At 41.9% G+C, this 26,357-nt stretch overlaps 1 protein-coding gene across 2 annotated transcripts in view; it reads right to left on the bottom strand.

The window, feature by feature from the left end:
• MOCOS (molybdenum cofactor sulfurase) overlaps window positions 1-26,357 on the bottom strand; it is a 387,414-nt gene that overhangs the window by 64,537 nt on the left and 296,520 nt on the right. For both annotated transcript variants that reach the window (XM_045006427.1, XM_045006428.1), the window contains exon 6: window positions 20,734-20,933. In XM_045006427.1, the coding sequence (XP_044862362.1) occupies window positions 20,734-20,933 (200 nt within the window). The remainder of the gene's footprint in view (window positions 1-20,733; window positions 20,934-26,357) is intronic.

Here is a 26,357-nt window from a genome sequence, read left to right as displayed (position 1 = left end):
GTGGAACTGTGCTGAAAGCAGGTAACATCCTGGAAAAAGAACCAGAGGAACCTCTGGAAGGGTGGGTAAATCAGAATATGTAGGTGGTCATCCCGTAGGACCTGGCCCAGAAGATTTCTCCTGCTTGATCACATGCATCCTATAGAGTCCCTGAGTTCTGTGAAAAGTAGTATCCAGAGGAAGAACCGTAGGAAAGATAGGAAGTAAGGCAAGAGAGCACACTGGCTTAACTAGGAGATCTTCAATGATCTAAAAATAAAAAAACAGTCCTACAAAAAGTGGAAACTCAGTCAAATTACAAAGGATGAATATACACAAATAACACAAGTATGTAGGGACAAAATTAGAAAGGCCAAGGCACAAAACGAGGTCAAACTAGCTAGAGACATGAAGGGTAACAAGAAAACATTCTACAAATCCATTAGAAGCAAGAGGAAGACCCAGGACAACGTAGGCCCGTTAACTTAATGGGTGGGCGGGGGGGGGGAGAACAATAACAGAAAAAGTGGAAATGGCTGAGATGCTTAATGACTTCTTTGTTTCGGTTTTCACCAAGAAAGTTGGTGGTGATTGGACATCTAACGTAATGAATGTCAGTGAAAATAAGGCAGGATCAGAGGCTAGAATAGGGAAAGAACAAGTTAAAAATTACTTAGACAAATTAGACAAGTCACCAGGGCCTGATGAAATGCATTCTAGAATACTGAAGGAGCTGACTGAGGAGATATGTGAGCCATTAGCAATTATCTTCGAAAAGTCATGGAAGATGGGAGAGATTGCAGAAGACTGGAAAAGGACAAGTATAGTGCCAATCTATAAAAAGGGAAATAAGGACAACCTGGGGAATTACAGGCCAGTCAGCTTAACTTCTGTACACAGAAAGATAATGGAGCAAATAATTAAACAATCAATTTGCAAACATCTAAAAGATAATAAGGTGATAACAGTCAGCATGGATTTGTCAAGAACAAATTGTGTCAAACCAACCCAATAGCTTTCTTTGACAGGGTAACAAGTCTTGTCCATGGGGGGTGGGGTGGGGGGGAGAGGGGGAAGCAGTAGGTGTGGTATATATTGACTTTAGTAAAGCTTTTGATACTGTTTTGCATGACCTTCTCATAAACAAACTAGGGAAATGCAACCTAGATGGAGCTACTTTAAGGTAGGTGCATAACTTGTTGGAAAACCATTCCTAGAGAGTCATGCTGGAAGGGCATAATGTGTGGGATCCTTCTGGGATCAGTTCTGGGACCAGTTCTGTTCAATATCTTCATCGATGATTTAGATAATGGCATCTAGAGTACACTTATATAGTTTGTGGATGATATCAATCTGGGAGGGATGCAAGTGCTTTGGAGGATAGGAGTATAATGATCTGGACAAACTGGAGAAATGGTCTGAAGTAAACAGGATGAAATTCAATAAGGACAAATGCAAAGTACGCCACTTAGGAAAGAACAATCAGTTGCACACATACAAAATGGGAAATGACTGCCTAGGAAGAAGTACTGCAGAAAGGGATCTGGGGGTCATAGTGGACCACAAGCTAAATATGAGTCAACAGTGTTACACTGTTGCAAAAAAAAAAAAAAGCGAACATCATTGTGGGATGTAATAGCAGGAGTGTTGTAAGCAAGACATGAGAAGTAATTCTTCCACTCTACTTCGTGCTGATTAGGCCTCAGCTGGAGTATTGTGTCCAGTTCTGGGTGCCACATTTCAGGAAAGATGTGGACAAACAGGAGAAAGTCCAGAGAAGAGCAACAAAAGTGATTAAAGGTGTAGAAAACATTGCTTATGAAGGAAGATTGAAAAAAATAGGTTTATTTAGTCTGGAAAAGAGAAGTCTGAGAGGGGACATGATAACAGTTTTCAATTACACAAAAGGTCATTCTTCTTAACCTCTGAGGCTAGGACAAGAAGCAATGGGCTTAAATTGCCACAAGGGAGGTTTAGGTTGCACATTAGGAAAAACTTCCTAACTGTCACAGTGGTTAAGCACTGGAATAAATTGCCTAGGGAGGTTGTGAAATCTCCATCACTGGAGATTTTTAAGAGCAGGATGGACAAACACATGTCAGGGATGGTCTAGATAATACTTTAGTCCTGCCATGGGTACAGGGGACTGCACTAGATGATCTCTCGAGGTCCCTTCCAGTCCTATGATTCTACGTGTCAAATCCAGAAACTGCTAGATGTTTTGGAACTGAGGAATTTCAGTACGAGAGAAGGTTTGAAATACTATCTTGATTCTTAATGGATGATCTTGCATCTTCCGGATTGCCTTTTTTTTCTGCTTGGTGCACCTTGTGAACTGGAAGATTCAAGAATTGAATTTCAATAGGCCACATATGCATACCTGATGGAGTAATCAAGCAAGATGGTGTCCAAGATTCTGTGATTCAGCCAAGCCCTGTAGTCTTCCCCTGTAAGGGGCATATTGCCATGGGCCCATATCTCTTCAGGCAGAAGCATTCACTCTCCCTGGCCACTCATTTACCTGCATTCATACCCAAATACAATTTGGGCTCATATATAGGATATTTAAAATGCCATCCAGCATAGGAATGAAAAGTACAAAAAGGAAAACAAAGAAATAAATCATCTGTGACATCATAGATAACTTAATCAGAGCTTCCTCTCATGGGAACTGAAGCAGGCATATGTAATCCAATATACATCTCTAGCCATTCTTCAGGATAATAATTATGCAACGGATTATAGCTGGCAAAGCAAAGGTGCATGGTGTGGGGGGTGAGATACAGGGCATATAAAGCTCCCCTGCCATTCTGCACTCGTGCAGACAGACCAACCAACATAATGACAGGGAAAACTAGAACTGTGATAGACTAGTGGTAGTGGGAACTCTAGCTTGAACTTTGGGTAGGAAGGATGGTGTAGCAGATAAGACTCAGTGATTCAAGAAACCTGTGTTCCATTTTTGGCTCTAACCCGGGGTGGGCAAACTTTTTGGGCTGAGGATCACATCTGGGTGGGGAAATTGTATGAAGGGCCGGGGCAGGGGGGTTGGGGTGCGGGAGGGAGTGCAAGGTGTGGGAGGGGGTGCAGTGTGCAGGAAGGGGCTCAGGGCAAGGGATTGGGGCAGAGGATGGGTGCGGGGTGTATAAGGGGGCTCAGGGCAGGGGATTGGGGTGCAGGAGGGGTTTGGGATGCATCAGGGGGCTCAGGGTAGGGGGTTAGGGTGCAGGAGGGGTGCGCAGTGCAGGCAGAGGGCTTAGGGCAGGGAGTTGGGGGGCAGGGGGCAGGAGGAGTTTGGGCTCCGGGGTGGCAGTGGTGCGCACCGGGGCCAGGGCAGGCTCCCTGCATGCCTGCTCTGGCCCCAGCCCTGGCCCCGCGCCGCTCCAGGAAGCGCTGGGGCCCCTGAGGGATTAGGGGAGAGGGCTCCATGTGCGCTGCCCTTGCCACGCCTCCAGGTACCTCCCCCAAGGCTCCCATTGGAGCTTTCCCATTCCCTGTTCCCGGCCAATTGGAGCTGTGGGAGGGGGGGGTGAGAAGGGGGTGGTGCCTGGAGGCCAGGGCCCAGGGGCCACAGGGATGTTGGGCCGGCTGCTGCTGAAAGCGGTGTGGGGCCCGCGGCACCATGGGGGGCAATCCCGCAGGCTGGATCTATAGACCCCTGCTCTAATCTCAGACTTCTTGTGTGAAGCCTCAGTTCTCTTGGCCTCAGTTCCCCATCTGTAAAAGAGGGATAACAGTATGTCCTAAGCTCATAGGGCTGTTGTGAGGATAAAATTCCATTCATGCATGTGAGGTGCTCATATATGACAGTGATGAGGACCATATGAATACTTTGATAGACTCCCCACAGGGGACAGGAAGGAACAGGCAGGGTGATAGTAAGATGGAGCCATGCTCCTACTCTTTGTTGGCCAATGGAAGTGGGCTGGAGGGTTGAAATTGGACACTGCACACTTTCTAAGGATAGCAGAGCTGCTTCTCCACAGTCCCAGGAGGAATTCCAGCAAAGCCTGCTGCTAGTGGGGATTCTTGCTGATGATGCCCCTTGGTTTCTTCTCACATTCCCTCTCCCCCTTGTCAGTGGAGTCAGTGTCTCAGAATCTCACTCTGGTTCTGTATCTACATATTTTTGCTTTAATGTTCTCCCTTAGATGCTTTCATTGAAGAGCTGCATGAGTTTCTTTCCTTTATCTCCATCACAGTTTCCCTAGCAACACAAAGCACACAAGGACACTCAAAAGAAGTGATGTCAGACAGCCTCCTCAGCATAGGAATTGATGGAGCTTTGTAAGCACAACCCTTTCTTTCTAGCAGTTCAGTAGTAGGGGATTTCAAACACACTTGCTAGGATGCTTTTTGCTCCCCACAGAGCTGAACTATTACAAAGAACAATCCCACCTGATCCCTGCCACCCAACTTGCTCATCGAGTAAGAGACCTGAATTCGCCTGCCAAGGATGCTTGTTACCACATGTAATCTAATCCCTCTACACAAGCACAGCATATCTCCGGCCTGCATGCTAGGTCAAGGAACACAGAGTACCCTCTTGGGAGAAATGACTGTTGATGTCTAATACCACATAACTAACTTCCATTAAATGTAAGCAGGGACACATATTGTAATGGCCCATCTTGTCAGTCTGAGATAACACACCATTATAATGACAACTCACTCTGGCTTACTGCACCACAAACAGGTCTCTCCCAATGGTACAGGAGATAATGCAAATCACTTCTGTGGCAAGGGTGCCTCTTACAAGATGTCTGCAACACAAACTGATGAGAACCAAAGAAATTAGTGGAGTTTTAAAAAGAGTCATCGCAACAATGTTTTTCTCCTTGTAATCCTGTTTGCATTCTACACCACTGGTCTATCAGCTGCCCCTGGTTTCTTGAAGTCTTAACAGCTAAATCAATAATGAAAATCAATTGCAAGCAATCACCCCAGTAATTTTTAGATAGCTGTTGGGAACATGGCCAAAAATCCCATTAGGCATGTTATTAATATTTTTCTTTCCTTGAGTCATCGCATTTAATGTAATGAGTGGATATGTTCCAAAAAGCATTAGGGTAAGTAATTCAGAGTCTTTTGACCATCTTGTACAGACATATTCTTTGTTGGAATTAAGAAGTGTTTGTTCCCTGATCCTCCAATAATATTTTAGAAGAAAAATATACAGTACATACTATCAACTTATCCATCTACACAATGATAGTTTTACATGGTATCTAAAAACACAGGTGGATCAGAAATAGATAGATGTTTATTTATAAACTGAAAAGATCTCTTGATTAAGTTGCTTTGTCTAAAAAATAAACCCATCTGTGCAGATAAGATAATGTAAAAAGGACACCTTCTTGCTGCTTAATATCAACCCACTAGCAACTCTAAGGACACTGATTATGAATTTTATTATAAGTACAGTTATGTAGGTAGTTTGACCAAAATCCCTTCAGTGATTTTGACAAATGGATCTGGCAACTCCTTTCCATTTGTGGGAAATGCAGTAGTTTTTTCATAGTTATAAGCTGTTCTTCTAAGAACACAGACATCTACTAGTCTGGAGTAGGACTGGCACACTACTGAAACACAGGTTACTCTCTGAAAAAAGTCACTTTAGGTGTCCTGCAACTTCAGTTGTTCCTAAAGAAATCTACTTATCTTAGGTTGTTCCATGGTAGCTATATCTGTGCACCTCTCAATCTTTAACACACTTACCCTCACTATACTCCTGTGAGGTAGGGAAGTACAATTGTCACCGTTTTACAGATGGGGAAGAGAAGTGCAGAGACACTCATGTTTACGTCTACGCTGCAGCTGTGAGCAATTCTCCCAGACTCACGCTACCCAGACTCAAGCTAGCACGTTAAAACCAGCAGTGTGGACCTGGGGCTGGGGGGAGGGCCTTGAGAGCCTGAGCTGCCACCCAAGCTACAATGGCCACACTGATATTTTTTAGCTAGCTCAAGGTCTGCTAGCACAAGCCTGCATACCTGTGCGGCACTATGAGTATACCCTACATGATTTGCTCCAGGTCATACAGGATGTTTGTGATACACCAAGGAATTGAACCAGTTTTCCAAGTCCCAGGCTAGTGCCCTAACCCCAGGACTATTTTTCTTTTCTTATAAACACCTTATTAAAGTAGTGCTAAAGGAAAACAAAATGTACAAAATAGAAAGGACAGGAAATAATGGAGCCAGTGACAAGGCAGGCTACTGTGCATTAGGGAATGTTTCCCAGGACGGCCTTGAGCGTTTGGTTTAATTATACCAACTATGTGGTATTTTTCCCACCTAGACTTACAAAGCTGCGCCAGTGCCGGTCCAAGTCCAGATCAAAAAGGAGGAGGGTTGGTTTAATGGGGTGGCTTCCCATCACCACAAAAAAAAAAGTTCTAGCTACAGAAACTACATACATAAACCAAAAATCATGGCCTGAGGAGGATGGAAAGCATTCAGATGCACATATGACAGTGGATGCTCAAATCCATCAGGAAGTCACCCACTCGATGGTCCAAATTATTACGGTCAGAAAGAGTACATCCATAGCTACCTGAAATGTACGAACTCTAAATAGTGCAGGAAAATTAGCACAGGTAATCAAAGAAATGGACAGATTTAAAATTGACATCCTAGGACTTTGTTAGAGTGGAAAGTTAGATGGAAAGATCAAGGTCTAATAACATCTGGAGAAAAAACAATGTTATATTCAGGGGGAACCAAACATGAGAGAGGTGTAGGAATCATCATGAATAGCACCGCAAAGAAATCACTTATGAATTGGCAGCCAATATCTCTATCTACTGGCAGCTAGAGTCCACTCTCAGCACATTAAGTGTGCCATAGTCCAGGCATATGCTCCAACAAATGATGCAGATGAAGAGGACAAAGAGATTCTATACAGAATTGAATGATGTAATGAAAGAAATACCAAACCACGATCTTGTCCTGGTTATGGGAGATTTTAATGCTGAGATTGGAAATGAAAGAAGAGGACAGGAAACAGTCAAACCCACATACAACTGGAACAACGACAGACAATGGCACACGACTTCTTGTGTTTTGTGCCCAAAACAATCTTAGCATCTACAATTCTTTCTTCCAAATAAAAATATACACAAAAAGACATGGATTTCACCAGATGTGTTAGTCAGAGGTGGAAAACATCAGTGTTAGATACAAGAGTATTCAGAGGAGCAGATATAGGGAGTGATCACTATTTGCTGAAAGAAAACATCAAATTAAAGTTTAAAGTGCTTAAAAAGAAAGAACACAGACTCAGATTATTCAATACACAGAAACTACAAGATTGCAGGATGCAAAAAAAGTACCCGATAGAGGTCAAGAATAGGTCTGAGGCCCTTAAAGATCTTGAAGAAAACAAAGTGGAAAAATACTGGGATCTTTTCAAAACAGCTATGCTAGAAGCAGCTGAAAAGATAATTGGTAGAAAGAGAGGAAGCAATAAAGAACAGTGGATCTCAGAAGAAACATGGAAAATTATAGACAAAAGAAGAAAACAAAAGGCTCGAGTACTACAACATGCGACTGAAGAACCAAAACAAACCTACAGGAACTTTGACAAAGCAGTAAAGAAATAATGCAAAAAAGATACGCAAAATTGGATAGAAAGTAATGCTAGTGAAGCTGAAGAAGCAGGGGAAAGAAACGATACAAGAATCATCTACATGAACCTGAAACAGTTAACAAGATATGGATCAAAATTTAGAAGTGTCCCAGTGAAAGGGAAACAAGGAGAAATTTTGAAAACACAGGTGGAACAAGAAAATAAATGGGTGGAACACTTCAAAGAAGTGCTAAACCAACTAGAACCAATTACAAGTCTGGAATTTAAAAATGATAAACCATTAGACCTAGATATTGATGTATCTGAGGTAAAAAATTTAGTAGTAAAAAAAGCTTTGCAGAAACTGAAAAACAAGGCACCTGGTTTGGATGGCATTCATCCTGAGATGCTTAAATATGGAGGTGAAGACATCTGTTCGCTGTGCAACAAAATATGGACGGAGAAGAATGTGCCGGAAGAATGGACCCTCAGTATCATAATCAAGTTACCAAAGAAAGGTGATCTAAACAATTGTTCAAATTGTTCAAATTGTTCAAAATGTCTATCTGTCACAGGAAAAGTATTAGCAGCAGTCCTCCTGAACAGAATGAAAAGAAAGATGGATACCATCCTATATGAACAACAATCTGGGTTTAAACAAGGGAGATCATGCACAGATGCTATTTTCATCCTGAGACAGATTATTGAGAACACAATTGAATTCCAAGGCACTCTTGCCATCAATTTTGTGGACTTTCAAAAGGCATTAGATGGGGTAAACAGAGAAAAAAATGTGGAAAATTGTGGCACAATATGGAATTCCAACAAATTAATATTATGAAGGCATTCTACACCAACTCAAAATGCTGCATTAAAATGGAAAATGGATTGAGTAAGCCATTCAGCATCAAGATAGGTATAAGGCAGGGGTGCATGCTGTCTCCTTTTTTGTTTATGCTAGTCATCGACTATGGATTAAAACAATGCAACAGTGATACATATGGCCTAAAATGGAACAATTCAAGACTATGTGATCTAGACTTTGCTGAAGACATAGCTCTTATCAATGAAGATGCCAACGGACTACAAAAATGCACAAACCAAGTAAAAGAAGTAATGGAGAAGATAGGTTTGAGATACAATGCAAGGAAATGTAATGTCATGTTAATGGGGAATATAGGAATAGAAATCAAAATTGAAGAAGAGTAACTGGAGAAGGTGGACAATTTTACATATCTTGGAAGTACCATCAGCCAAGATGGTACTAGTTCTGAGGAAAGAAGAAGAATTGGGAAGGCAAATGCTGCATTTGGAAGACTCAAAAACATCTGGCAACTCAAAAATATCTCCCTCAAGACAAAACTGAATGTGTACAAATCAATTGTTATCACCATCACAACATATAGCAGTGAGACATGGCAACTTACCAAGAAAGACACGCAAAAGCTGGATGCATTTCATCACGAATGTCTGAGAAGAATATTGGGAGTAACATATAGAGATAGAAAGACGAATGAAGAAGTCAGAAAAATTACTGGACAAGGCACCCTCTCACAAATAATCTACTAAAGAAGACATCAGTGGCTGGGACATGTGCTGAGAATGGAAAAAGAATACTTACCAAATACCATCCTTGAATAGAAGCCAGAAAACGCAAAAAGAAAGAGAGGAAGACCACGAATAACATGGAAACAAACCGTTCTGAACGACATCAAGCACCTCAACATGAAATGGGGAGATTTGGAGAGAAGGACAGTTGACAGGCAAAGATGGCAAATGTGGGTAGCCCAATGTGCAGCAAAGCACAGGATGAACTAAAATCTAAGTAAGACTTACAAACCCCTCACCATTCTATCCACATTTACTGTCATATCCAAGTAATCTAAAAATGTGAAAAAAATCACAACTTCGCATTATTGATAAATCTCTCCTTACCCCACTAACATCTCTCTCCTGTAACAGGGTTTCTTGCTGTTTCCCCATTCCTTCCTTTTACCCTAGTCCCTTAATCTGGGGCTTCCCTTTCATTCCTATCTTTCACATGCTGGGATCTCTCACCTTGCCCTGTCCTTTCCCCACACCCTCCCTAGGGAGGGTAACTCCAGATCAGATTTAAGCCACTGAGCAGCATGGAGAGGAAGGAGCTGCCAACTGGGAAGCTGTAGAAGAAAGCTGAGCTGTTGATCAACTGAAAGACACTGTGTGCCCTTCTGGAGTGCCATCCTAGGTAACTACATGGCATACCTATAGAGCAGGGCCAGCCCTGATATTTTCATTATATTCTGTAAAGAAAAATATGTAGATAGGAAAATACAATCCCATATCACATAGCCATCCATCATCCAAAGTCTCATTATTAAAACAAGAAGCAGAGGAGCAGACAAAGAAAAAATAGCAAATGAGTTTAACACAAACAGGTTGGAGGCTACAGCACCTAGCACATAATCACAAGGGGTGGGATTTTCCAAAACACCTAAGTGAGTTAGGAGCACAAGTCACATTGGAAGTCCCCCTAGCACTTTAGAATGATAGAAATTAGAGATGGAAAAGATCCAGTAGGATAGGGGTTTATCCTCTACCAGTACAGGTTAAAGGGGGCAAATGCCATGGTATATAAGGTAGGTGTGCAACTGGTTGAAAGACCGTACTCAAAGAGTAGTTATGAATGGTTTGCTGTCTAACTGTGAGGATGTATCTAGTAGGGTCCCTCAGGGATCAATCCTGGAGTTGGTATTATTCAATACTTTCATTAATGACTTGGATAATGGTGCAGAGAGTACACTTATAAAATCTGAGGATGACACTAAACTGGGAATGGTTGCAAGCACTTTGGAGAACAGGAGTAGATTTCAAAGTGACCCCGATTAATTAGATAATTGGTCTGAAGTAAACAAGATGGAAATCAATTATTCTCTATGCCCACTGAAGAGAGGACTAGTAGTAATGGGTTTAATTTGCAGCGAGGGAGATTGCAAAGGAGATATTAGGAAAAACTTTCTAATTCTAAGGATAATTAAGTTCTGGACTAGACTTCCAAGGGAGGCTGCGGAATCCCCATCATTGGAGGTTTTTAAGAACAGACTAACACCTGTCAGCGGTGGTCTAGGTTTACTTAGTCCTGCCTCAGCACAGGGGGCTGGACTTGATGACCTCTTGAGGTCCCTTCCAGCCCTACATTTCTATGATTCTATGAAAAGCCATAATGGAAATTGCATTTTAAATTTGGGCGGCTTGTACATATCTTGAGAGGTATGTGTTGAGAAGCTATGCTGGGGAGACAGCAGTGAAAGGCTAGGCCTTTCCCTACAGCCTCACCCTGCCAGGGCTTTTCTCTGCTGCCTCCCTCCTTGCAGGGCCTTTCCCTGCCGTGGAGTCTTTCCTTGCAGCGAGGAAAGGCTCCAGCAGTAGGGAGCTGGTGGCGCCCTTCCCCCACTGCCTCCCTCCTTCCAGAGCCTTTCCCAAATGCTGGAGTCTTTTCCTGTGCTAGTGAAAGGCTCCAGCAGCGGGGCACTATATGGCTAAAAATAACAGTGTAGACAGGAAGGCACAGCTTGGGCGAGTACTAGACTTGCCTAAGCCATGCCTCACTGTCTACACTGCTATTTATACCCGTGCTAGGGGAACTACTTGAGTACGCACTCTACACGCTGCCAGAAGAAGCATGCAGTGTAGATGTAGCCTGATTGCCAAAGCTGACCACAATCTATCTGAGCAGTGTTCTCAGTAATCTTAAGAGAGGTGAGGAGGGCAAAACTCACTGACTTGTAAAGCTACAGTCAGGCGCCTTGTGAGGAGAACTGAAATGTTCGCATTTCCTATTTTTTGCAGGGGCCTCCTGTTTTAGCAGTTTATCTATCAGCTCTGAATGTGATAAGGCAGAGCTATGTGTAGGAAATCTGGAGCTGCAAATGAACTCTTGTTTGCTGTCTTCCTGACAGGATCGCTAGCAGGCATGACAAGACTGCGAGACATTGAAGAAACTTTTGCAGGTGAGGTGATCAAGGAGGACTACCTTCTCTTTTGCCTTAGGCTATAGGCAAAGGAGGTAGAGTAGAGAAGTTGAAAGGAACCTGCTAATCCTCTGCTGAACTGATGGTCACTTTCCAAAGGTAGCTATGAGGTAAAAAACGCTTAAGGCACAAACAATTAGAGTGGAAAAAAGAAAGGAAAAAAGTTCTCTCAGGACTCCACAGAATGGAAGCAAGTAAAGTTTCCTAAGAGAAGTTTCAGAGGGGTAGCCATGTTAGTCTGTTTCAGCAAAAACAATGAGGAGTCTTGTGGCACCTTAAAGACTAACAAATTTATTAGAGCATAAGCTTTCCTGGGCTATGACCCACTTCTTCAGATGTATGGAGTGAAAATTACAGTAGGCAGGCATAAATATTAGCACAAGAAAAGATGGGAGTTGCCTACAAGGAATAGCTGGGGAATAGCTATGCCAAAAATCTGGCTGACCTGCTCTAGCTGTTATCTACTCCTCACTATACTATTTAGCTGTGACAAGTGTTTAACTTGTAATGATAAGAGGTGCCGGGGCTCAAGCAATTTTTTTACAGGGCTATGAACTGCCAAGCCTAGAGGTGCCGGGGCTCAGCCAGGGCAAGCCCTGGCACAAATTAAGCATTGTCTGTGACCAAATACAAGACTAAGTTATGGAAGAGAGGTAGGTATGGGAGCTGTACCCCTTATGAAAATATGTAAAGCAAGAAGAGAGTGTTTCTTTAACTGAATATATTGCTACATTAAAGCAGCAAGGAAAGCTAAAGTGTACAAATAACAGCACAACAGACATCTTACAAAAAGCCTGTATATTTTTCTGATCTTGGAGTGGAAAAGGTAAAACAAATTTGATCTAATCTCACATGAACCAGGATGTGGGGAGGTTGTTAGTTTTTGTTCTGTTTTCTGTCACTTTATTGCCTTTGTTTTTTAAATTTCCAAACAATTTTGCTTTCTTACAGCTGTTCCATCTCCTCTTCCTGTTGCACATAGGAGATGCTGGAACCTTAAAAGTTGCACACCTCTGGAATTATTTACAAGTGTCAAACAACAAATAATAATGATGACTAAGAACACAAGTTGTAGTACACTCATTATTGTCCAACGCTTACCGTTTGAGAGGGTAGAGGGCTTGAGTATTTGTAATGAGATATGAAGGTGATCACATGTTTGAATACAATACAAATGACAACTATTCATCATTGTTAATGATCCAATGGCTGTTTCATATGTAGATGAGTCTATACTATCAGTCCAGGGCTTAGTGAACAGGTGACCTAACTTTTGTGACATCACAAAAAGCACAACCACATCTGGTGTTAATTGGTACCTTTCCTGGCAGTCTGAGTAGAGGAGCAAGGGATTGCTACAGAGCTACTTTAGTGAAGCAATGTTGGGAAGCCAGCATTGTTACTTCCCATATTGTACCACCACTCTAGATAAACAGAGGTCTTCGGTCTCCAGCACTGTTACTTTGCTACCCTTCACACGCACCACATGTGCTTAAGATTTATATGTTACTGCGAATATCAATAGTAAAAACTTGTAATGCCTGTGTTTTAGTTAGTAGAATCCATAAGGTATTCCATAAAGAGGCAATCACCATACTGCTTGCTATATGCTGCAAAAGCCAGACAACTTGTGAGTCGAATGCAGGTGTCTCTTCAGTTCATTACTATAGTTGGTTACAAATGTAGTGTACAGACAGTTTTACTGAGAGGAAGCATTTTCAGGAGAAGAAAGATGAGCCCTAAGGGCATCTCAAAGAAGAAAACTATTATTTAATATAGTTTAAGAGCAAGAAGATTATTGAGATTTCAAAAATCACAGTAGCCAGGCCCTAGCTCAGAAAGCAAGTTTACACGGAAAGATTGGGATGTTAGCAAAACCTTATGAGTTACTACTGTGTTTGGAGTCTCCAAAGCCTTTTGTTTAAATCATTTTAACTGGCAGCAGAGTGCTGAATGGATTCCAATGACTAAGCTGCCCATTAAATTGATAACATACATTTAATATTCAGGTCAGGTTTCTTCAATAAACAATATTTGAAAATAGTGACAACCTTCATTAAATGCAAACATATATTTAGATAAAAGTGGCATAACAGCACAACTTTTCATAATTATTTCACTTCCGGCTCATAACTTCTAAACCTTCAAGTATTATAAATCATACCTATTGGGACAGTAAGCTGTCGAAAACATTGTCACCCTTCAGAGATGCAATCATGACAAAGTCTCATTTGTGCGTTAGGCTTCAAGGGGATTCATTTATTTGATCTTCAACATTTGAATGAAGTGTTTACTCAAGGATCAATCTGCAGCCCACGGCTATTCCCTCACTTAATAAATGACCCTGTGTGTGTAATTCAAGTGTGTTTGTGTTTAGTAACACAATCTTGTTAGCTGTGGATGATAATACTCTGACAATAGTTAGGAGCGGACTTTAACATTAGTAACAGGCTAAGAATTGCTTCCCTTCAAAATGCTGCATAGACAAAAGACATGATTTTCCTTGCTTTCATGTTGCAGTAGCAGTGTTAAATGTCACATATTTGATTGCATGCCTTTCAAATCTTAAATATCTTGGACTTATTTCAGAGTTTTGAATATTGAGTAAATTATGTAAATCTGAAGGATTAACTGTAAGCTTGGTATCCTCCAAAGAGACTGTCGCTTTTACTTTTAAAGTCTTTCTGACCAAACACAAATGCTACAAATAAAATTCTTGCAAGCCTCATCATAAAATTCTCTGTAGAATGAGTCATTCATTCAGCTCAGATACCACGGCAATGGGCACAGAAGAAATACCAGATAGGCAGAAGAAATGATCTGGATGATTGGTTATGAATACATTATTTACAGAAGGGGCATCAGCAGTAATAAAATAAGACATTTAGGAATTTGTCTATTTGAATAAATTAACTGGAACACAATCTGAGTAATTAATTAGTAAAGTGTCTACTAGTAGATAGATACTTCTCAGAAGTATTATTCTCCTCAGATAGAAATGTTGTCCAATTTTCCCTTAATTAAGTGATCCCAAGAACAGTGCCTTAGCTAACTGGCCTCTGAATCTGGTGTTTTCCCTAAACAAGTGGATGAAGTTTACACCAAGGCTGATATATGTTGTATACCAAGCAGTGAATCCTAAAATCAAAGACAAACTTAGCAGCTTTCAAATTAGCAGGCCACAAACATGACTACGCTAAAGTAAACATATTTCATTTCCATACGCAGAAACCAAACTATTGGATTTTGCTCTGATTCGACTAGACCTGCCTGTAGGCAGACATATATAAAAATAATGCTGTAGATATAAAGCAGATGAGATTACACTGATAGTTGGATGTAGCTTTCTCAGCACTGTATATATTCCTTATGTCAAATCAAACTTTTCTAATCTTCCACCTAGTATACTAGATCTTTGAAGAATGTGACTACATATAAAAGCCAAATGTGGTTCATATATATTCTTTATATACACTGCACTGTGTTACTTGGATGTGAATTCTAAAACATACGAAACTATACATTTTAACTAAATAATTAGCTAACATCTAGTGCAGATACAATGTTGCTAGCATGCATTTTTAAAAGAAATGGTTACTTACTGTAACTGTGGTTCTTCAAGATGTGGGTGCCCAGCACATCGGAGCCGGAGAAAATTGCCTAGCAGTACCCATAGAGGGGCGGTGCTTGTGCCTCACTGCCTTAGACCTTCCCCCTGGCTATATGAGGTGGAGTTGCCCTGACCCTCCCTCAGTTCCATCACACCAAATGCCTAGAAACGAAACTCCGATGCAGAGAGGACAGAGAGTGGGCTGTGGAATACACGTCTGCATCATATCTCAAAGAACTAAAGTTACAGTAAGTAATCATCTCTTCTTCTTTGAGTAGATGCAGCTGTGTATTCCATGTAGGTGACTCACAAGTGGTACCCCCTAGAAGGTGGGGTCAATCTACCAAAGCCTGCATCCACCTTGGAAGAAGTGGTTAAGGCGTCATGAACATATGTATCAATGACCATGTAACATCCTCAATATGTAAACATCATTGAGGAATGCCATGGACATTGCTTGTGCCCTTGTAGAATGAACTAGCACCCACTGAGGGGGGCGTAGCCAAAGCTATTTCATATGCAGTCTTGATGCAGGATGTTATCCATTTGGAGATCGTCTGTGACGAGACCACTTGACCTTCCATGCGATCAGCATATGACACAAACAAATGAGGTGAAGCACAAAATGGTTTAATCCTGTCCAGATAAAAGGCTAGACATCTAACATCACCTTCCAGATATCAATGAACTTAGGAAAGAACAGAGGTAAATATACCAGTTGTTCAAATGAAATTGAGAAACCACTCTGGACACAAATTTTGGATGTGGTCGTAAAGTCATTTTGTCTTTGGAGAATTGTGTATAAGGAGGTTCTGCCACCAGAGCCTGCAACTCACACAGTCTGCTTGAACATGTTATCACTAACAGAAACACAGTTTTCTGACCTAAAAGTGGAAATGGACAAGAGGCCAGAGTTCAAATGGAAATCCCATTAAGGCCACTAGGACTGAGTTAAGGTCCCACAGAGGAACCAGTTCTTGGACCAGAGGATGTAGACAAAGGACCCTTTAAAGAATCTTGTTACCATGGCATTGGAGAAGACAGATCTTCCCTGAATAGTGAGATGAAATGCCGGTATCGCTGTCAGATGCACTTTCAATGAACTCAATGCAAGCCCCAATGACTGAAAGTGCAGCAGGTACTCCAAAAGGCCAATGTTGGTTGGATTCCATGGGCTAATGACCACACCAAAAATAACTTCCATTTCACTGACTAGGTCATCCTGGAGGAGGGTTTTCTACTGTTAAGGATGACTTGTAGGTCAGCGGCCGAACACAGCTCTTCCTTCTCATTCAGCCATGCTGAGTGCTGGATGCAAGGTGCGGCTTTGTTTCTGAGTGAATAAGTTGAGATGGAGAGGTTGGAGAATCAGCAATGTATTGGCCACACCGGGGCAATAAGAATGACCTTGGCCTAATCTGCCTAGAGTTTGAGAATGACTTGAGGGATGATCGGGATTGGGGGAAGGCATACAGGAGAGCCAATTGCCAGAAGAACATCTACTCAAAGAAGAATCTTTATTATCCTTTCATTCAACATACTGATGTCAGCAACGATCAGAGTCTAGTACAGTGGTTTTCAGCCTGTGGTCTGCAGACACTTGGGGGTCTGCAGGCTATGTCTAAGATTTCCAAAGGGATCCACATCTCCATTCTAAATTTTTTAGGGGCCCGCAAATGAAAAAATCTTGAAAACCACCAATCTACTGTATTTCAAAATCCAGAGCATTCAGTTCACTTATTCATCTTTTTATGAGTAGCTCTAACAGCAAGCAGCAACATGAAATTACATGACTAAAAATTTGTTCTTTGAGTGTTCAGAGCATTTTTTAAGTTTAAAAACATTGTTTGGCTCAAGCAGCAGTTGTGTTTAATTTTTGCTAAGAACTGGTGGCAACTCAAAGGGAATGTTGAATGTTCCCAACTATAGTACATAATGATGATTTTATATATCACCTTTCATCCTCAAAGTCTGCAAAGCACTTTACAGACCATATGTAGAATTCATTCATCCCTGAAATGCAGTGACCTCTGGAACGAAATGTGGCAACTGTTTAACAAAGCATAGGAACACTGAAAAACAGTTTTTAGGTGAGTAAGTAAAGAATAATGTCTCCAGCTCGATAACTTCATCAGTGTGTTACGTGAGCACTTAAATACATAAAAATGCAAGTTGATGTTCTACTGTTTCACTTCTCTCTTCACTTCAAAGAACAGGAAGTATTCTTCTCATCATTTAATTATAGAAAAGTTATGGCACAGAGATTGGAGAAGTAATCTCTTCAGATGGTGGTAAAATTTGTGGCCGTTCTCAACTGCTTTAGTAGGGAAAGCCAGAGGAATCATTTCAGAGAAAGTATTTCTCTAGCTTGCACTGATTTCTCTTTTGTTGTTCAGAATTTCATCTTCCTATAGAAATGCAGCTGTCTTGAAAGTTCTTGCTTGCAGAGGGAAAGGGGTTTCTGAGGCAGCCTGGGCCCAGAGCATTGAAAATCAAGACAAGACTCTTGAACTTGACTTGTTTGACGGCCACTCAGTGAAGAGAATTAAAAAGTTAGTATTAAGCATAACTAGTTTTATGTGCTATCATTGGCCTAAGTTGCTCAGCAGAAGGACTGCTGATTTCTGGGCCAACAATTTTCTTCAGTGTCTCTGATTACACTCCCAAATACAGTGCATTATCTTGAGAAGTTCAAAGGTCAAGAAGTCATAGATCACCATGGCCAAGTCTCATCTGTCTGAATGGGGCAAAGTCTCCTGGACAGCCATTGGATGGGGAAAGGTGTTATCTGAATTGTTGCAATTATAAGGGTATGTGACAAAGTTCCTCCTCTACCTTGGTGGGTCCTGCACGTATTGGCGGATTTGCTCATTTCAGAGATTCACCATGTGGGTCAGGGAACAGCCTAGAGACCTTCCCCTCTGGTGAAACCCGCAGTCCAGGTCAACTCCTGTGTCTGATCAGGAGTTGGGAGGTTTGGGGGGAACCCAGGCCCGCCCTCTACTCCGGGTTCCAGCCCAGGGCTCTGTGGACTGTAGCTGTCTATAGTGCCTCCTGGAACAGCTGTGTGACAGCTCCAACTCCCTGGGCTACTTCCCCATGACCTCCTCCCAACACCTTCTTTATCCTCACCACAGGGCCTTCTCGTGGTGTCTGATAATGCTTGTACTCCTCAGCCCTCCAACAATATGCCTTCTCACTCAACTCCTAGTGCCTCTTGCTTCCAGCTCCTCGTATGCACGTCACAAACTGAAGCGAGGTCCTTTTTAAGCTCAGGTGTCCTGATTAGCCAGCCTGTCCTAATTGATTCTAGCAGTTTCTTCTTAATTGGCTCCAGGTGTCCTAATTAGCCTGCCTGCCTTAATTGGTTCCAGCAAGTTCCTACTTGTTCTGGAACTGCCTCTGTTACCTTACCCAGGGAAAAGGGATCTGCTTAATCTGGGACTAATATATCTGCCTTCTAATACTCTCCTGTAGCCATCTGGCCCGACCCTGTCACAGGTACTATACAATAAGGCAATCTTTGTTAGTCAAAACTGTGGTATAGGGCCATTAGGTAGATCCTATGGGTATGTAACAGGAAGTAGAGTGAGAGAAACCTTGAGACAGACTAAGGACTTGTCTACACATTGTGGTGATGTTTGTTATGGGGTCATGACTTCTAAAATGTTGCACTTTAATTGATCCTTGTAGACCTGCTAGTGCACTTGAAAGTTTCCCTACTGAGCTTTAATGTAGAGCTGCTAAAGCGCCCTAGGGAACCTTTAGTGTGCACCAGCAGTGACTACAATGACCAATTAATGCACAACATATAAAAACATAAGAATGGCCATACTGGGTCAGACCAAAGGTCCATCTAGCCCCGTATCCTGTCTTCCGACAGTGGCCAATGCCAGGTGCCCCAGAGAGAATGAACAGAACAGGTAATCATCAAGTGATCCAACTCCTGCCGCCTATTCCCAGCTTCTGGCAAACAAAGACTAGGGACACCATCCCTGCCCATCCTAGCTAATAGCAATCGATGGACCAATCCTCCATGAATTTATCTAGTTCTTTTTCGAACCCTGTTATAGTCTTGGCCTTCACAACATCCTCTGGAAAGGAGTTCCATAGGTTGACTGTGCGTTGTGTGACAAAATACTTCCTTTTGTTTGTTTTAAACCTGTTGGCTATTAATTTCATTTGGCAGCCCCTAGTTCTTGTGTTAGGAGAAGGAGTAAATAACACTTCCTTATTTACTTTCTCCGAAGTGCACTTTAGAAATCACATCCCGCAGTACCTCACTGTGCAGACAAGCCCAAAGTTTAGGGGCTTTCTGATGAATCGGATTTAAAACCATTATACTGTTCATGTAATCATTAAATAAAAGCATTTCAATGAAACCTAAGTCTCCTCAAGAATATTACAAAAAAAATATTGCTAGAACTAAGTAAAGGTAATTCTGTTTTGTGGAGGTTTTTGTTATTCTGAATTTTGGTTTCATTACAATTTCGAAGCCCTGACGTCCCCAACTCCCAGGCAGTGCACCCTGGAGCCAGGAACCTGGAAAGCCTTGAGGTCCCTGATTCCAGGGCAGTCTGGCAAGCAGTCAGCCAAGAAGCCAGGCAGACAAGCTGGCAGGAAATCAGGCAGGGTTCTGTTGTATTTTTGTAAAAACTGAAGTGTCCATGGAATGTTTCAATTTTGACAAAAAGACAAATTCTGACAAAAAACAGTTGTTCTGCAGAATTTTGCCAACCATCTCCAGTAATTATCCATATTGGGAAATGGGGACTAGTCCTGGTATTCTGGCCAACTGCTTGCACTTCTGCGAAATCCCTTAGGGACAAAAAATGATCAGGACCTCATTTTTCAATCTTACCTAAAATGGCAGCACATGCCATAGCAAAGTACTCCCTACCACCATGCTGGAGCATTGATTGAAGGAAAGAAGGAAGGTGCCTCCTATACTGAATCACCCCCATCCTTTGGACTGCTAATACTAAGTCTACTTCTACACCAAGAGGTAGTGGTGTGATTCCCCAGCTCATGTACACCTATTCATGTTTGCTCTCATAGAGCATGTAAATAGCAGTATTGCCGTGGTAGGACGGGTAGCAGCTGAGCCGTGCTGCATACATACCCACCAGTTTCAGGCATGTTTGTACACAGCACAGCTCAGCCATTCCTCCTTTGCAACCACCCATTCTACTGCAGCTACACTGTCATTTATACTTGTGCTAGTTGGTGTGAGCCAGTGTGAGTATGTGCACACATGCTGGGGAATCATACTCCTAGCTCATAGATGTAGTCATAGATAAACAACTCTGCAATAGATTAAAAACTGCAATAGATGCTGGCATCTGCTATTATACACATTACATCCAGCAGACATTTTTATTTTCCTATCTTTCAATTACTTTAAAAATAAACACTAAATGTGTCATCTAGAGGTATGAAGAAAAAGCATACACATAGGGACTATTTTTATGTACAGCATATTTGGTGGGGAGGAAAAGATAATCACAAAGGTGTTTAATGTATAAACTGAACATTAAGATGAGCAAAATGAAATTGTTCATGTACCTGGGAATAGCCGATTACATCTCCATTTTCATCCAGTACATTAAAATTAATTATTGGACCCTGGATATCAGGACTGCTGAAGTCTGAATCAGTGTAGATACGCACAACGGGTGCTCCATTAGCATATTTTAAGGTAGACAGCACTGTGTAGGTGTAGCGAGATAAAGCAAAGGTGTGATTTTTTATGTTCTCCATGCCACCTAAGAGGAAAACAACATATATGTCAAATACCTTATTCTCTTGAAACTTTTTGTTTAAAAAGATAGCACAGCTGGAAGCCAACCAGTGCAAAGCCTGGAAAGCCATAATTAGCTCCTTTAAATCATCATACTTCTCAAAATTTTCTTTTCTTACAATGAGCTCTAGTGGTGCTATAATGTCACAAGATCCACCTACCTCTGAGTTAATCCATGTAACTTTTCAGCTGGGAAAATCTGAGTTTAAATTTGAATGGGTCCACACAATGAATAATTGTGTTGGTCCTAGTCTGTACACATCACAAAATCATTCTGGCCTACTTTTGTTCGAATGGCAGTTTTTGCTCAGGAGAGCCCAAGCACTGGAAAAGTAGTGCTACAGATCAGGAAACTGTATACCAGTACTAACATAGAATGGAAGATTAGTTGCAGTGCATAGTCCTATATGAGGCTACAAAACAAAGGTTTTCATTTGTGATCCCATCTCCCATGACAGTTATTTAATTTTATACAGAAGGGATACCCTTCTCAGTCTACACTTCTGCGGAAGAGGAAAGAGAGAGGATGGCCCATATTCTGAATTAGCTCACACTCATGAAAACTCATTTGCTTCAGTGGGGTTACACAGGGTGTAAGTCAGCACAGAATTTGGCCTGGACAGTCAGGGGCGGCTCTAGCTTTTTGGCCGCCCCAAGCAGTCATGCGCGGGAGGCGCCCCGGAGCCGCGGGAGCAGCGGACCTCCCGCGGACATGACTGCAGAGGGACCGCTGGTCCCGCGTGGCTCGGCTGGACCTCCCGCGGCTGCGGACTGCTCGCGGGTCCGGCGGCTCCGCTTGAGCTGCCGCAGTCATGGCGGCGGGGGGTCCAGCCGAGCCGCGGGACGAGCGCCCCCTCCGCAGTCATGCCTGCGGCAGGTCCGCTCGTCCCGGGGCTCCGGTGGACCTCCCGCAGGCATGACTGCGGCAGGTCCACCGGCCCAGCCTGCCGCCCCCCCCCCCCCAGGCAGCAGGGGACGCCCCCTAGATTTTGCCGCCCTAGGCACCAGCTTGTTTTGCTGGTGCCTAGAGCCGCCCCTGTGGACAGTAAACAGCAGTATGTTTTCTTTTCCTTTTTCTTTGCTACACCTAACAATTCAAAAGTGAGGACCTCCCAGACCTGCAACTGAGTACCATGATATTTGGAAGTTGCAACATTACGCTCTAATCTCCTCTGAGCAGCAGTCGTGTCATCTGTTTGTTGTCATGTGTATTTTTAACACAAAAAAGAGCTGTCAACATGTCTGAGTCTAATCAAAATAACAATAATACGCTTTTACTGGCTGAAACAGAAAAATTACATTATTTTTGTATCAGAGGGGTAGCCGTGTTAGTCTGGATCTGTAAAAGCAGCAATTATTTTTGCTGCTATTATTTTTGTAGTATTTATTTCCAGATTCAAAGTGGCATGCTGTCCTTTTTAGCTATGTTAGTTGGGAAAATGAAGTGAGTGTAGTCATAGCAATGGTGGACATATGGTGAAGAACCTCTATGTTCTGCACAGTGAGGAGAAACAAGATACAGGATGAACACCAGAAGGCCCTTCGAGCAGTCTTGTGAGAAGCTATTTAGCATGATTTGCTGATGTTTGTCATGATAAACTTGGCAAACTTCTCTCTAACACTTAGTTCCCAAAGGACTTTCATAGTGTCACAGACTTTGAGAAGAAAAGGACGGCCTAGCCTAAAATGTCCTGCACATTTTCTGCTAGAAGGTGGTAGTGTTGTTGAGAAAGGTTATTTCTGTGATACTGCCAGTGCTAGCTGCCTTATTAGGTCTGACTACACTGTCAGTTTCTGAGATGTCTTTAATCGCCTGATGCAGAGCTTTTCCAAATTGGCAGGAACTTTCTGATGGAATATTAAGATACTTTCTTTGTAACTTGCTGAAGAAATCTTTCAGTCTATTTTTCAGAGCACGTATCCTGCCTTCAATTCTGTTTTAGCCTTTAGCCATTCTTGATTTAAAGTTTCTTAATCACATTTCTTTGTGCATTGGTGAGAGACTGATGAGTCTCTTAATTATTTATCCTCACACAAATGCAACAGCCTGCAGTTGTCCCCTTCCCTACTCCGCCCCCTGCCGAGGAGGTAGATGGCAAGTAATGTAGCCAAGTGATTGTATTTTCACATAGCAAAATGAGTCACGATTAGGGATGATGGATTGTCAAAGAAAATTATTCAAAACAATTGCCAATTGGTCATAGTTAATGCTGACAAAAAAATTCACAAATATATGACTCATTCATAATTTTTTTTAAACAGAATGATCTGTGCTGCCCCCAACATAATTTTTTGTGATTCCCCAACCTCCTTTCTGCCTGCTGTGTCCCAGGGAGTGGAAGGAAGGGGAAGAAGAATAGCAACAGATCTTCAGCAGCCCACTGGGGGCTGTGTGCCTGAATCAATGCACATGGTCATACATGGTAGTGGAAGGGAATAAAATCAAGGGGAGGGGGTCATACTATTTGAGATAAATAAGGATAGGTTACCAGCTGTTACGACTGATTACTTGGTATTTGTTAGTGTATTTTATTTCTGCATTTTGTCCCCTGCATATAAATTTCTGTGACTGTTCTTATGTCAGGTTCCTTGACACTGAACATCTCGATTTTTTTTAATTATTAAGTGCCTATTTGGTGTCAGGAGCTGTAGCAGATTTTAAAACTTTTGAAGGGGATATATTTGGGGAATGGCCTGTGATCTTCAGCTCATTGCAAGGGGGATCTAAGGCTCACTCAGTCTATAATTTTAGTGAATTTTAGCTGTTTCATTAAGAGACTCTGCAGTTATTAATCTAAATGATTTTTAAATGGCAAGCAACATACATGTTATATATTAATATTTCAGTCAAGGACACCTATCTAGGGCAGACCAGGTAACACTTACTGATGGAGTTTGATTACTACTGTTGACCAAAACCAGGTGTGCAGGCACATATCTATTGTAAAGGTTATGCATGGTTGTGTAATTTGCATTCACTATTGTCTACCTCTGCCTAAGGCACAAATTCATAATGTAGACTTCCTTGTCTGGTGTAAATGTATATATTTCCACTAATACTTTTCTTATTGCTTTATCGTGTGTGTGTGTGTGTGTGTGTGTGTGTTTTAACTTAATGTCATTTCAGGCCTCAGCATTTCATATTTTCTGTTTCTAGTGACACAGCATTTTTCACACTATCTGTTGGCACAGTGAATAACATAACAACTATTTGCAATGGTTTTTGAACAGCAGAGATTGCCGAAAGTTGCTCATTACTTTCCCGCACTGACCCCCTTCCAGCAATATGCCATTTACCTCGTGGTATTGGTGTTGGGTACCATGCAATCCAGGCTGGCTGTACCATTTCTTTGTTTGTGCCTTGAGGCATCATGACAGTGTCAGCACAGGCACTGACACTGCTGCTTTACCCCTGAGCTTTTCATAGTGATTACAGAAACTGATGGGGTGGTGGTGCTGAAAATGTCACTAGGTCCTACGTGTTCCTTTACCCCTTGGCTGCTGTGTTGCTGCTGCCATCATCCATATTAGCTAGCTCATAATGGTACTGCTCAGCCAGAGCAGCAGCAGTTTGTGGAGGGCATATTGCAGGTACGAGTTCTTATCCTGCCTTTTTTAAACAGACTATATTTCTTCTCTTATGGCCTGATCCAAACCCTACTGAAGTCACTGAAAGTCTTTTCACTGACTTTGATGGGCTTTGCCTCAGCTCCTCTCATCTGTAATTGTCTTGCCCCTCTGCTGTTGTGCAAAAAAGAAAAGCGTTCCCTTTCTACTGTCTCCCATTATACTCAGATGGAAAACAAATACTTCTTCTAAATTTGCATGGCTGCTGAGTAGCTTTCTAGGTTATATCAAATCTATTTGATGCTGCCAGGAAATAAATCCAATAAACATTATACTTTATTCGGTGATGTACATATACACAAGGTGAGAATTTCACTCTATTCTGCTTCCTTTTCAGTGCTCCGTATAGATTAACCTAAAATGAATTCCCAGTCCCTAGAGTGTGATGACAAACAAATAACAGAGTTATTACTGATGTCTTATGCAAGTAGGATACACAAGTCAATACAGACTTTGAGCCTGTTCCTGCAAAATGCCGATGCCTTTAACTGAGCTCAGCACCCTGCAGGACTAGGCCTCTGACAGGGTATTCTGCCTTCCACACCTATTCACTGTGAACAGGAACAACATGGCCAGGCAGGAGGGTAGAAGCAGAAGAGAACATGTAGATTTTTGGTCTTCTTCTGTAGAACCAGGGAACAGACCTTATGTAGAGTTTCATCTAAACGGAGAAACATAGAAGGTATAGGCCAGATTTTGAAACCCCTATCCACACGAATAAGTAGTCGCTCACTAGAACAGTCCCATTTATTTTAATTATAAACTATATGAGTGGAAATTATTTTTTAAGAATAAAAATGTCAGTCATGGGAAAGATTGTTACCTCCTTATTCATACCAATTATCCCATCAATGGCTCTACCTGTGTGAATACGGGGAATCACAATCTGTCTCACTATTGGGATTTTTATTGCTCCAAATTAATTTCTAGCAATGTATAGATTATGACACACTCTCTCATATGATCTTAGGATACAATATATAATTCACAGAAGGAAAGAAATTTCACTTTCTGTGACCAAAATATGCTACTTTCCTCACAGGACCAAGTGTCTGTGCCTAAAGTTGGATAGAGTCTTGCAGCATATTCAGATCTTTAAAATGCACCTACTGTGTGTACAATATGGAGGCCCTGTACACTCACAGCACTAATTCCATGCATAATACTGTGTGCAATATAGGGATCCCTACTCTCTCAGCACTAATCCTGTGCATAATAATTTAAATCCTTTTATTCTCATCTCTCTCCCCCACCACCTCAACAGTTTGAGACTGTGGAAAGCTATTGTTTAATCCTCCATTCAGGATGTTCTACTGAGACCAAACATGAAACACATACCCAGTGCTTATCTTAATGAGCAGAAGGCTTTTTTGCTGCCCCATCTCTCACTTCTTTAGAACAGCTAATTTACACTCCTGTCTTTATATGGTAAGGAAGGTTCAGAGTCTTTACTCTGAGTAAACTAAGCAGAACATTCTGAGAAAAGCAGCTATTAATTTTCAAACATCACAACCTCAAGAATTTCCTTGTTCTCTTCTTGGGAGCAGTGTGGAGAGGAGATGCTGCGCATGTTCTTTGGCTTGATTCTTAACTTATCCATTTTAATTATTAGTGAAATCCATTTGGTTTAGGTACTTGTTTGATTGAATACCATACAGTCCTACAAATCAATTACAAATTTAAGTCATTTCAATGACTACTTGCAATGAGATCCCCCCTCCCACTTCCTTTCATGAACACAGGCTTTGGTCATATTACTAAA

This window comes from Mauremys mutica, chromosome 2 (assembly GCF_020497125.1).
Source record: "Mauremys mutica isolate MM-2020 ecotype Southern chromosome 2, ASM2049712v1, whole genome shotgun sequence".
In the NCBI taxonomy this organism is placed as follows: domain Eukaryota; kingdom Metazoa; phylum Chordata; order Testudines; family Geoemydidae; genus Mauremys; species Mauremys mutica.
Note: the sequence above shows the minus strand (reverse complement) of the source record. Positions and strands in the feature narration are given on the sequence as shown.